At 48.8% G+C, this 14,080-nt stretch overlaps 1 protein-coding gene across 1 annotated transcript in view; it reads right to left on the reverse strand.

Annotated features, from left to right (window-relative positions):
- LOC135918317 (cytochrome P450 3A11-like) overlaps positions 1-12,852 on the reverse strand; it is a 38,887-nt gene extending 26,035 nt beyond the window's left edge. Inside the window, exon 1 of the mRNA XM_065451985.2 lies at positions 12,694-12,852. Within this exon, the coding sequence (XP_065308057.2) occupies positions 12,694-12,749 (56 nt within the window). The 5' untranslated portion in view covers positions 12,750-12,852. The remainder of the gene's footprint in view (positions 1-12,693) is intronic.
- Between the last annotated feature and the right edge of the window lie 1,228 nt (positions 12,853-14,080).

Genomic DNA, 14,080 nt, shown 5'->3' on the forward strand with positions numbered 1-14,080 from the left:
GTATGTGGTTAGAGAGCCAGTTTCGTTTCTCGGCTGCTGCCTGGCCTCTGCCGCGGCAACCGCGTGTGTTCATGACGCCAAAAATAATTGAAGACGCCGTCACTCCGTTCCAGTTTTCATGCATGTCATAGACCTCCGACTTCCCGAAGCGTACCACTCAAACTGATCGCGTGTGGAAATATCTGCTTTCTATTACTGCCACTATTCTCCAGGCTCATCGAGGTTCGGCACTGAATGACAATTACGTTAAAGATATCGTATATTCGGGGCTGCTGATGCCAGCGCGGGACTGACGCGAGCGAAATACACTCCTTCAACAAAGAGCAGAGTGCGCGTCGTCGAAACACGCTGCCGATGTGTCGCCGAGTGTCCACACTTGGTTTCGCAGACTGGCCGCGCGCAGCGACCACCGTGCAAGGCGGCTAGCCTTATTTGCTCTTTGCTGCCGACAGAGTGTAGAGAGACCCAACTCTGCGTTCATTTAACCGCGACCTAATCGTCCAGACGCTAAAATACTCATGAAAATAAACACTTTATGGCCCGCTCCGTTTTCATTACAAGCGCCGTCGGCTGCTGCTTCGACAACCGGCAGCTAGGCCTGCCGGCTCGAGCGTTCGGCGGCTGCCGACAAAGTCAGCGCGCCGAGTGTGATGTTCCGCTTAGGAGAGATTATCCTACTCATATGGCCCATCTGGAACAAAGCAAAGCTTCACGGAGCTGTTTGACTTGTTACGACGGTCCTTTTTTTGCGCACGGCAAATACGGGAATGTCTCAAACGACGCGCCGTTCTCTCGGCGCACTAATTGCCATCGATGAAGACGGTAGGCCTCGCTCGCTGGCCGTGGGTGTCGCCGGTTACGAAGAAGCTTCTGCTAGGAAGTGAACGCATAGTTTTTTGCTAGCTCTTTACCTCATGCATCAATATTAAAAGGCTAAATAGGAAATACATTTGCCTATCTGTACACCGTCGGCAGAAAAGAGCAAACCAGCCGAACTCCGTCGCGCTGTGGTCGCTCCGCGCTGCCCGTCGGTCACACCAACTGCCCTCGAATGGTGTGTTTCGATCACTTCAGTGGCGTAGTACTAGGCGCTGATTGTCATATGAGCCGCACTTTCGACGTCACTTTATAATATTTAGTATAATAACATGTCAGCGACAACTGAGTGACACCACGGCGCGTTCGCAAGCGCTGTCCGTCCCCGTCCATCTTGAACTTTCCCTATTCCGGCAAAATGCGGCTGCGTTTAAGGGTGTCTCGAAGCTTGCAGGCCGAAATAACTTCGCAGCTCTGGCATATGACAATTCAGTAGCAGATAATAGCGCGATGAGAACCGGCTCTGCGAGGAGCGAGCAAGTTGTGTGCTGTGATAGCATCTCCGGCCGTCGCTTATCCATGCTGCTTTCCTCGCCGGATAGCTCTTCTCGGACGGAAACCGAAATAAACTCATGCTCCGTTTGCTAGTGAAACACTTTGTGCACAATACGCAACACAACGAGCCGTCCATTTCACGAAAATACCGCGATCAAAACCACCACCAACCGTCGTCTCAAGGCGCGCTATAGCTGCGTTGGTTGTTCGTCTGCTTCTCGTACCTAACCATGCAGAGGGCGCTCGTGACAGCCGTGGTCGCGCATGCGCAACAGTATTTTTGCAAACCGTCAATTAGCGAAGAGAGGAAATGAAAAAGATAAAAGGAAAGAAAATACAAGAGGATAACGCGACTGGCTACCTTTTAACGTTAGGGAAGAAAGAGAACAACTGTACTCTCGTAAAGTGCCCAGATAAATTCAGGACGAATTCAAGACGACGGGCACGGACTGCGTCATTCCTTGACGTCTGCCGTCTTTTTTTCGTCCCGTCTTTCGATGCTCAGTTAATCCGCGTAGCCTAACGTAATCTATTCGAACTACGCGAATCCAACCATACCGACGTGCCCAGCTGTCTATACTTTATAAAACCAGTGGAACCAGCCTCTGGTATTCTACCCTGAACACGGAAAGGGGAAATAAGGAGCCAAGAAGAAAAAGAAAAAAAAAAGAACACGGAAAGAAAGAATTCTAGAGGCCAGCCCTCGTCGGATGCATGCACAGAGCCCAAAAGCTGTCGTATGAGGCTACACGAGTGCAGAAATTTTAGCAATGGTCGGTTTGTCTCTAAGCCTGCGAAGTATATCAGGTCACATTCCCAGCCTAGCCGACGACAATGGCCATCAGAGTGGGCGGTTTGCAATCCAAAGATGGTTGGGCTGAATTTCGCAGCAACGACAAATACAAAGGAAAAATGCTTTATTGTCCCCACACGCCTACGCAAGACAGACCTGTGTATCAGGGGCGTAGCCAGGGGGGGGGGGGGGGGGGGCTGAAGCCTCATAAGCCCCCCCCCTGGCTACGCCCCTGATACACAGGTCTGTCTTGCGTAGGCGTGTGGGGACAATAAAGCATTTTTCCTTTGTATTTGTCGTTGCTCCAAAATTCTTTGGAGTGCAAACCGCCCACTCTGATGGCCATTGTCGTCGGCTAGGCTGTGAATGTGACCTGATACTTCGCAGGCTTAGCGGCAAACCGACCTTTGCTAAAATTTCTGCACTCGTGTAGCCCCCCTCCTCCCCCCCCCCCCCGAAATTTTTTCGTGCTGTCAATGCACCGCCGACCAAAGCAACCCTCGGCGTCGGAAATCATTCTGGACTTTGTCTAGAATGTCTTTTTCATGCTGGAAAAGACATTTCACCGCGAAAGTTGCAAATTCGGGCTGGATTTTGTGGCAACGCCCATGCATCGAGAGTCACATAACGCAAGCAGCCCCATCCGAGCACAAGGTTTCAATGGCGTTTTGATTACAAACGGGCTCACCGCGGCATCTCGCGGAGGCCGCGGAATCTACGGAGCGCATGGATATCAATTCCGAAACTTTATGGGTATAAATCTCATAAACTTTTGACGTGAAATGTGCATGGACATTTCCAAAGTAGCGCTTTAGATTTTTAATTGCGGAACTTTGTGGGTCTAATGCTGTTATAAACATTTGACGCCAAAGGTGCATTGACTTTACAATTCTAAAGTCTTGCATTGGAACATACAACGGGACAAGCCAAATCAACGCACTATGAGACAAGTTGACAAAGCACGCAGCGAAGCCCGATGAGACGAAGCGTTGTAGTGGTTCCTTTGTGCTGTCATGTCACATAAAAAATACAATTTTTTTTTCGCCTACGCCAAAGCATCCATGTTAAAACACTAAAGCCAGCCAAGGTAACTACGTTCTTATTTATTTTTTCTGCTTTGACTTTTATTCGCGAGGATACATTAAGCGTCTTCATTTTTTTTTCTCTTGCTACCCTACCCGCGGGTTGCCAGAGCCAGCCAGAGCGCCTACGTTTTTATTGTGTTGCCCTGACCACCGCGCGTCGCACTTCGGTGCTTGTTCGGTTTGCTCTGGCCGAGTGGCTTTTGGCCTGGCCGAGGTTTGGGCGCTTTCTGGCTAGCAGAGGAGAAAAAGAAACAATGGTTGCTCGCCGCCATCCCTGAGGGGACTCAACAGATAGCACCGCGTTCGCTTGTGGGCAACCTCTCCGGAAAATCTTGGTTCGCCGGTGTAGGATACCGAGCAGTATGTGCATGGTTCTCTATGGACCAAGCGCCTCACGCTTTTTTCGATATTCCTGCGGTAGCCACATTAGGTGCACAAAATAGGCATTCAATTGTGGCCAACATATTTTCCTCGGGTTTTTTTTTTTAAATTTCGGTTCCCCCGCCCCACAAGAGGAAAAAAATACATTGTTGCGGTGCAGCGAATTGTTGCATGGTAAAAGTTAATTCGTTGCGGAAAGTAATGGGCCACGGGACGCTTCAGTTGCCGGATACTCTTATTATATTATTGCGATAGCAATTGTATGGACACTCCAAGCGCATTCCTGCCGTCATCCTTGCCGTCATGTTTCGTATAAAATGCAAGGGCGATAACATCGTTACCGAGCGCCGCATGCTGTATGTGCGAGTGAAAGCTTACGGGAAGGGGTGGGGGGGGGGGGGGCTTAAAATGGTGAGCCGACGATGGTGACTCAGTCTTGTGTGCGCAAAGGAGAAAAGCGGAGAGCAAGCTAGTCATCTTACGTCGCGCGCGATACATCGGGGGGAGTGGATGGAATAGGGGCGGTATTTAGGATTCTGTGAATCTGTGATTGCGCAACATGTTTATTCGCTTCGTTTGACGCATTATGCACCGTGACTTTTTCTTAAATATGTACATTTATTGGAGACTTATAGGTATATTTAAATATCTTGTTGGGAGATTTTGTGTATACGTGCAGTGAACTTTTTTTCCAGTGATACTTTTTTGCCCTTTATCAAGCTCTATCTTCGCATTTGTATATCCCATTGTATCTTCGCATATTTAATCTACGAGGGCGAGTCAAATGAAAGTGAGTCTACCCACCCCGCGCAATAATGGTTCGGTTCATTATCTGCGAGGCATGTGCGTAGAAGAGAGGGATGTCTCATTTAAGAACGTGACACGCAGGTGTGAGGATAAAAGTTCTGTAATGTTCTCATACATTCGGTTGAACATGGTTGCGTGGCATATCTGTCAAAGATTGGTGGTGGGTTAATTCGCACTCTCCGAACCGGAGGGGATGGGGCGACAACAAACCCACCCCGCGTGCGTTTAGTGAGGGTTCGACTGCTGACCGGCGATAGGGTCCACGCCTGATCGACCGTGAACCAGAGGCATGAGACGGGAGGCGACGTACGACACACACATTCAATTTAATAAAATAAAATCATGTCCGAGACCTACTCGAAAAACATACAAATTACCAGCAGCGGGGCCTAGTTCGCGGAGAGCGTGCGGGTCACACAGCACACGCCCTGACGCCACTCGCGCGACGCTAAGCCCACCACGTGGGAACCATTAACACTCGCGAAATACAAATAAAATACGCGACACAAATGAAAAATATACGCGACAATAAATAGGGCAAACACTACACTAACAGAACATACAATAATTAACACTCGATGGCTAAACAAATGAAAGATTAAACGCGATTGGAAAAGAGAGTCCGGCGGAAAGTTTGAGAGCGGCCTGGAACACGAGGCTTATCTGGGGCGTGCTTGCCGAGATCCCGGTCTGAAGAGCGTCGGGCTGCTGGTACCTCGCTGCCGAAGATCTTGACGGACTTGCACCGTCTGTCGGTCGAACGGCGAAGACTTCGGCCTGGAGGTTTCAGCCTGCCGACCACATCTTCAGCTGTCTCCCGGTGCACGACCCCGTTCCTTCGTCTTCCACGCTGCTCTGCCGCTCGCCGAGCCGCGTCGTCCCTCCGCCGCGCTCAGCCGACACACGTGACCAAACCGGTCTGGCGAGCTCGGGACAATGGGGAGCGCTCTCCCTCATCGCTGTTCAAGCGGCGTTGCTGCTGCTATAGTGCCTAGAATATAGCCACTATACTATAGTGAACTAGATTCTAGTGCACTGTAACTATACTGCTGCTGCGGCAGTGGCGGCCATCTTGAGAGGAGCGCGGGAATGCAATTCTGTGACAATATCGGAAACTCCAAAAGTTGAACAGTGTGGTGCCGTGAAGTTTTTGACTGCTGAAGGTATTTCGTAAAAGGAAATTAGTCGCCGTATGGCTGCCGTGTACGTTGAACAACGCATTTCATTGGCCACTGTGGAGCGTTCGAGCAAACGGTTCAAAGGAGGACGTCAAAGTTGCAAAGACGATCCAAGACGGGACTAAAGCCATCGTGAAATCACCCTTAGCAAAATTGCAAAAGCTGATGAGGAGATGAGACAAGAATGGAGGATGTTATAACTGGAGTGTTCTTATCATTTCGCTGTTGAAGCCTACAGCTACACGTGCCAATCTGGTTGCCTATCTTATGTTTGCTTACTTACTTTCCCTTCCCCTCCTTCCTTAACCTGTCTTTATATTCCGACGTACACTGCAAATAAACGCCCATTCTTCCAGCTTGTCAGCGTGTGTCTGCTTCGCCTGCGTCAAGCGCAGTGTCCGACCTACGATGTAACAGTGGCGACGAGAAACGGAAAGAAAAACCCCTGGCAAAACCTTGAAGCACAGGACGGCAGCTACGCTACGGAGCGACGACTCGACGATGGCACACCAGCAACTGCCCGACTTCGACGACGAAAGAGACAACTGGAAGGCCTATGTTATCAAGGCAGAGGCATACTTTGAGGCAACGGGCGTGAAGGAGTCGGCAAAGAAACGGGCGCTTTTGGTGGCAGCTTTAAGCACGCGCACCGTTCAAATATTAGCAGGACGAGTAGCGCCGAAGAAGCCGAATTCTTTGGAGTACGAAGACGTCGTGAAAGTCTTGGACGAGTTTTTTGATCCCAAGCGGCATGAGATTACCGAAAGCTTCCGCTTCTTCAACCGCTGCCAGCTTGACGGTGAGTCTGTTCAAGAATTCATTACCGAAATTCGTCGAATTGCGGACAACTGCAATTTCGGTACCATGCTTGACCGAATGCTACGGGATAGAATTGTGTGCGGCATAAGATCGAATGCACTGCAGAAACAACTCCTGACAAAGAAAGATCTGTCCGTAGAGGAAGCTGAAACAATGGCACTGTCGGCTGAAGCTGCTGATAAGGACGCCAATAAAATGGCCGCAGACACGTCGGCGGTGCTTAAAATTAAGGCGCAGTCAGCCTCAACGAAAGAGGTACTGGCCGAATGTGGGCGTTGTGGCAGCATAAAGCACAACAGTAATGCCTGCCGTTGGAGTAATGCTCGTTGTTATCACTGCGGTCGACGTGGTCACCTAGCAGTAAAATGCGGGAACGAAGAAAGCGCAAGATCTCGAACTAGAGAAGGAGCCCGGGGATTCCGTGGCAGGGTACTGGTTGTTAAGGAAGGGGAGGCAGATGAAGACATAGAGGATAGCATGCACATCTGGACGCTAAAATCGACGCAGGAGGTAAATGTGAAACCCCCAATGCGATGTACCTTCACATGGGGAGGTGTGGACGTATCAATGATTGTCGATACGGGTTCCCCGGTCTGCGTCGTGTCCCGACAGCTTTTTGAGCAGCACAAAAACACTTGGCCTTCGCTACGGCCTTCACGTACTAAGTTATCATGCTACCTCGGAAAATTGCCAGTTTTTGGAGAGCTCGTCTTGCCGGTGTCGTACGACAGTACAACTGTGGAATGCACATTGGTGGTGCTAGATTGCCCCGGTCCAAGTTTATGTGGTCGAGACCTAATCTCCCTTCTGAGCGACGCAGGCTCCCCTGTCCTCAGCCTCTCAGCCAAGCCGCTGACCACACAGCCGTCTACCACCACGCAGGTCACTGCTGACGTGTTTGCCGAGTTTCCAGATGTTTTCAGCTCGGAGCTGGGCCTCATCAAAGGACCCGCGGCACACCTACAGCTGAAGGAGGGAGCCACGCCCAAGTTCTGTAAGGCCCGATCTATTCCCTTCGCTCTACGCGACAAGGTATCTGAAGAGCTTGATAGGCTCGTGGCATTAGGCGTCTTGTCACCAGTGCCGCATTCCGAGTGGGCTACGCCCATTGTACCCGTCCTTAAAAAGGACGGCACCGTTAGAATTTGTGGCGACTTCAAAGTCACTTTAAATTCGGCATGCGAGCTGGAGCAGTACCCATTGCCGGTAATCAATGACATGTTCGCGTCCTTAAGCGGTGGAAAACATTTCAGCACACTAGATTTACGTGACGCATATAACCAAGTCCCTCTCGATGAGGCATCGCGCCAGTTATGCGTGCTTAACACGCATAAAGGTCTTTTCTGCTACAACAGATTACCTTTCGGCATTGCCTCTGCGCCAGCCATTTTTCAACGCAGAATGGAAACAGTTCTACAAGGCTTATCAGGCGCGCAAGCTTATCTGGACGATGTCTTGGTGTCCGAAAGAGCAGGAAGTGACGACGTGCTAAAAGCCGTTCTACAGCGTTTCCGCGAGTATGGTGTTAAACTGCGCCTCGACAAATGCAAATTTCGGCAAGCATCCGTTACATATCTGGGCCATCGAATCGATCAGCAAGGGTTGCACCCAATAGAAAAGAATGTTGAAGCTATCACAGAAGCACCTAGCCCGAGAAATGTAGCTGAGCTTCGTTCTTTTCTTGGCATGATCACTTTCTACGCGAAGTTTTTGCCGAACATATCGTCTGTGCTCGCTCCACTGTATCGGCTGCTGGAAAAGAACAGACATTGGCTCTGGGAACAAGAGCAACAAACGGCGTTCGATAAAGCAAAACGGTGTTTGAAGCAAGCGGGCGTGTTGGTTCACTTCGACCCTTCACAACCGCTGAAACTAGAGTGCGACGCATCGCAAAAAGGTATCGGCGCAGTGCTTTTTCACACGAAAGGGAACGTCAACAAGCCTATCGGATTTCGTTCAAGGACATTGTCGAAAGCAGAAAAAAATTATTCGCAACTTGAACGTGAAGCACTGGCCCTCGTATTTGGAGTAATGAAGTTTCGTGATTATCTTCTAGGCCGAGAATTCATCCTGGTCACAGATCATCAGCCGCTCCTGGGCCTGCTGAGACCGGATCGGCCCACTCCACCTCTGGCTGCTGCTCGCATACAGCGCTGGGCGCTGTATTTGGGAGGATTTCGCTGCAAGTTACAGTATTCGCCAGGCAAGCAGCTCCTGATCTCGGACGCACTTAGTAGGTTGCCACAAGAAACATTGGAGCCAACCACGGAAGGGGAGCCACCTGACTACGTTCTGGCACTCGCATGTGTCCAGGAGGGGCCGGTCTCGGTAGAACTGCAGGCGCTGACAGCAGGTGACGCAGTACTTTCAAAGGTCGTGCAGTACACAAGAGACGGGTGGCCTCCAAGCTCTAAAGCATTAGAACGAAGCTTACTCCCCTTTTACGACCGCAAACAGGAACTGTCATTGGCCCACCGCTTGCTGTATTGGGGCCATAGAGTTGTCATTCCCGTTAACGCGCAACATAGAATGTTGCACGAGACACATCAAGGATCATCGGCGATGAAATCAATCGCTCGGTCAGCTTTTTGGTGGCCAGGAATGGACCACGACATAGAACAACTGTCAGCGGGGTGCACAAGCTGCATCCAAAATCGACCAATGCCGGCATCTGCTCCGCCAGTTAACTGGCCGACCTGCCAGGAGAACTGGTCGAGAGTGCATCTAGATTTCGCGGGGCCACTCAAAGGAAACATGATCCTTGTTCTCGTAGATGCTCACAGCAAATGGATTGAGGCCGTACCAATGAAACAGGCGACCACATCTTCGACTATTACTTGCCTGCGCAGCCTCTTTAGCAGGTTCGGCATCCCTCGCACCATTGTTTCAGATAATGGGACGCAGTTCACTAGCCAAGAATTTGCTGATTTCGCGAAAAACAATAACATAACCCACCTGCGCACGGCTGCGTTTCATCCACAGTCGAATGGCCTAGCAGAGAGAGCCGTCCGAACTGTTAAAGATGGGCTGAAGAAGATGAACCAGGGCAGATTAGAAGATTGCCTTTGCAGACTACTTTTCAACTACCGGAGAACACCCCTTGCATCGGGCAAATCTCCTTCGGAACTTCTTCTTGGCTACCAAATCCGGTCCCGCCTCGACACATGTCTTCCTCCTTTGGTTGCAGAAAGATCGGGAACATCGGATGACTGGACTCTTGCACCAGACACAAATGTTTACGTCCGTAACTTTGGGAAAGGTGATGCGTGGAAAACGGGCACGGTAAAGTCAGCAGACGGAGCTAGGATGGTGACAGTGGAAACGCCTGAGGGCCTCGTTCGGCGACACATTGATCAAGTTCACACAAGGAAAGACCCAATAGCTACCAAAGGCCACAAGGAGAGTGAAAGCTCGTCCATCTCGAGAACCCCGGAAGAAACTTTCGGAGCAAAGCCAAAGGCAACAGCCGACACTCGTGAAACGTCACCACCACAGCGTCAGTCATCACCCCTACCCCTGGGCCCACAAGAGACAAACGGTGAACCTACAGTGGCCACGGAACTCCGGCGCTCAACACGAGAGCGCAGACCTGTGCAGCGTCTTCAGTATTATTGATGGAGAAATGTTATAACTGGAGTGTTCTTATCATTTCGCTGTTGAAGCCTACAGCTACACGTGCCAATCTGGTTGCCTATCTTATGTTTGCTTACTTACTTTCCCTTCCCCTCCTTCCTTAACCTGTCTTTATATTCCGACGTACACTGCAAATAAACGCCCATTCTTCCAGCTTGTCAGCGTGTGTCTGCTTCGCCTGCGTCAAGCGCAGTGTCCGACCTACGATGTAACAGAGGATAAGCATCGATGAACTGGCAGAGCGTCTGAACATGAGTCACGATTCGATTCACGCCATAATTCATGAACATCTTTTCATCGGCTTTTGTGTGCGCAATGGATACCCAAGATTTTGGACCACCGCCAGAAGACGGAGAAGTTCGGCGCTGCCTTGACTGATCTGCATCCGGTATCACAATGAGGGTGACGACTTCTTGCCTGCAATTGTGATCGGGGACGAACCATGATGCCACTACTACGAGCCTGAAACATGACGGCAAACCTTACAGTGGAAACATTCGAATTCACCATGCCCAAAGAAAGCAAAGGCCATCACTCCCGCCGGAAAGGTGTTGCTGACTTTTTTTTTTTCGATCGTCAGAGATCATTACGGATAGAATTTGCTAAGTATTGGGAGACTATCAATTGTTTCCCATACTGTGAAACGCTGGAACGGCTGCATGTTGCAATCAAGGAGAAACGATGTGGAAAATTGACGAATGGGGTCATCTTGTTCCACGACAATGCCCGTCCCCACATCGCTGATATATTTAATACAAAACTGGCAACGTTCAAGTGGGAAACGCTGCAACATCCGCTACACAGCCCAGACCTGTCGCCTTGCGACATCCGCATATTGGGGCAACCGAAAAAAAAAAACAGCTCAAGGGAACCACATTCGTGTCGGGCGATGACGTGAAAGAGTCAGTTGCAGACTTTTTGAAGCAGCAACCCAAGGAATTTTATGAGACTGAAATCACGCGACTCCTTAGTCAATGGGACAAAGGTCTAAATGTTCATTGAGACTACTTTTAAATAAAGTTCCCCGTTTGTCAAATATTCGCATTGGCTCACTTTCGTTTCACTCGCCCTCGTATATTTTGCAGAACTCCTGCTTTTTATACGTGCTCTCTGTTGCAACTATAATTTCGGTGCAATTACTCACGATACACGACCGGTGACAGCTGCTCCTGCGTAATACATTGGAACAAATGCCAGCGTCATTGAAATTTTGCACTGGCCATTGCATACGTACATGAATGTAAACACGGTTCTTGAATGACAAAGTTTCATTAACATATTTGTCCTCAACTTGTTGATTTCATCGCCTTTACATTTCTCATAGCAGCAGCATGCACTGCTTTGCTGTTTTCGAACTGATATAGTTCTAAAGTTCGTGTGATATTTTCTTTACTTATTAAATATACAAAAAACATGGAAGCACTGATATCAGTTATTTTGGACACAATTTTTGGCACATACGAGTATATTGTTTTATGAAGAATGATATATGTTACTTGTTTTTACGGTGCGCAGCGTTCAAGAATTCGTTTGCAGCATCTTTGGCAATGGCAATGCAATTATTATACATGTATTTGATCCCTCGACAAATCGTTTAAGAGGAATCTTTAGCTCGGGCCCCACTCCGACGCGGCCTATTCAAATACATGTAGAACGCAGAAACGCTTTTCTGAGATAACCTCTGGATGGCTTTTAATGAAATTTGTTACATTTGAGAGAGAAAGGTAAATTGTAGTGTTTTTTGGAAGCGTAATTTCGATTTAGGGCTTGAATTTTGTTTAAAATATTTCGAAAAATGTGAAAGTTCGAAAAAAGATAGGAGCACGACATTTACAAACTAGCAGCTCTGCATCAAGAACAGATATCGCGGTTCTTTCAACGGCATCTATTATAACAGTCAAAGCGGACAAATTCGGTAAGTCAATTTGTATGTTAGATGAATTGATTACGTTGTGTACAAGGGTTCTGCAGAAGCCGTGTTTCCATAATACTAAATTTTTAAGATTCATGTGTAACGTATCAATTTTGTCTGTTGTAGATGTGCTATTAGATGAAATTCACAGAGTCGTGATATCATTTTTCATTGTTGAGTTACAGAGTCTTAAACTTGATAGTTTCGTTTTCTGAAACTTTGTGATTTTGGCCAATTTTTAATAAAATTGACGACCTAAATGAAAAATTCAAAACCAGCAGTCACTAGAACTCTTCCCCCTCACCCCAAGTTTTTCGTTTAAATGCAACGAACTTCGTCAAATTTGGTGCAGTGGTTGCCGAGAAAAAGTATTCCACTTCTACATGTATTTAGATAGGAGCACCCGAGCTAAACCTGCCTCTTAATGAGGATGCCGAGCTGCAACGTAAGCCCTCCACCCCCCCCCCCCACCCCCCGAACGAAATTTCTGGCTACGCCACTGCTGTGCATGTGTGCGTGAACCATTCAAGTGAGGAAAGAGTAAACGCTTCCGTGAAGGCCTCTTGAAGCCACAGGCGGCACAACAAGGCTCTGCCATTCCTTGGGGACTTCAAATTCCATCTCTCGGTCAACCAGCATCCTGACCACCCCGAATCGCGGCAGCTGCGCGTTCTGGACACCTTATCTATTTAGAGCAAACTGATTGATACGCACGTATAGAGAACCCATAATACGGTAGCTGCCAAGACTACGGAGATCCAGACGGCCATGCTCCCCTGCTCCAGCAAACACGTCAGAAGGCTTTCGATGACTCCAACTCTACTGCGATCGCCAACGACTGGTCTACAGATGAACAGTTCGCGGTTCGCAATATTATTGCCTGTTGCTGAATGTGAAAAGGAACAGCTGTGCATTTGCAAGCGCACCCGCGTGCGAACCCCCGAAGGCCGAAAGATAGAACAAAAAGAAGATAGCGACTGTTGCACATGTGGCATTTCCAGGAATGGGATGGCAGAGTGAAACGCAACTCATTATCGCAGGGTGGTGTATTTTATTTACTGATTGCGTAATCCGGTGATTTATTGATTGCTAAAATTTAAGGTACAAAAGCAACCACCCTGTCACGCGCAGACCACGCACAGACACCTTGTCATCCTCTTTTCGATCAGACTGTCGTCGTGTGTCGCCATCGCAACAGTTTGACCAGGGAAATCGTGGAGGCCACTGAAATAACACGGGCCGAAGAAGACTGCGTCAGTTGGAGTAGGTCGGTGGGTTTATCAAGCAAAGAGTTTGAAACCTTGGCATAGATGGCACGTGGCAGTTTACCTTCTTCGTCTCGGTTCTTTCCCTTTGTAGATTCAGATGGGTGCACATATATGCTCAGGATCCGCAATAAAACCTTAGTTTAAAGTCAGCGCTTGTCCTGTCTCGATTTGTCCTTTGTTCTTGGTGCGCCGCGTTTTCTGTGTTACGATGAATAACAAACACGCCCAAACCTGTTCCCTTGCCTTTCCATTGGCTGCCTGCCTTCACTAATAATATGCACAGCATCAGGTGTCACTCAAATTATCTCTTACGAGCAATTCTATCCTATTGAATGAATGAATGAATGAATGAATGAATGAATGAATGAATGAATGAATGAATGAATGAATGAATGAATGAATGAATGAATGAATGAATGAACAACTTTTATTATAAGGATTAAAACCCTACAGGTACTGCGGGGGTGGGACGCGCCAGAGCCATTTACTCGCGGTAGAACTCTATCAACTCCGCGGTCCATCCCAGGACGTCGTCCAGCAGACCAGGCCCCGACAGTTCCACACTCTCAAGACGGGAGGGGGAGGGGGGCGGCATTTTATCGTAAGAGTTTTTGGGTGAATACTGGCTCAGATTTCTAAAAAAAAGTTTTTTTTTTTGATGGCAGACGCCTTCACCTCACATTTCTGCGAACGGCCGAAGCGGCGTACTGATGGTGCCACCCCTTCGTTGTACGGAAAAAGACCCTCAAGTCCGTCACATTCCACCGCTGCCGCACCCATGCAGCAAACACACGCCACGCCCGTACACATACATGCACATACAGATTTGCTTA

The sequence above is a fragment of the Dermacentor albipictus genome, chromosome 8, assembly GCF_038994185.2.
Source record: "Dermacentor albipictus isolate Rhodes 1998 colony chromosome 8, USDA_Dalb.pri_finalv2, whole genome shotgun sequence".
Lineage (NCBI taxonomy): Eukaryota > Metazoa > Arthropoda > Arachnida > Ixodida > Ixodidae > Dermacentor > Dermacentor albipictus.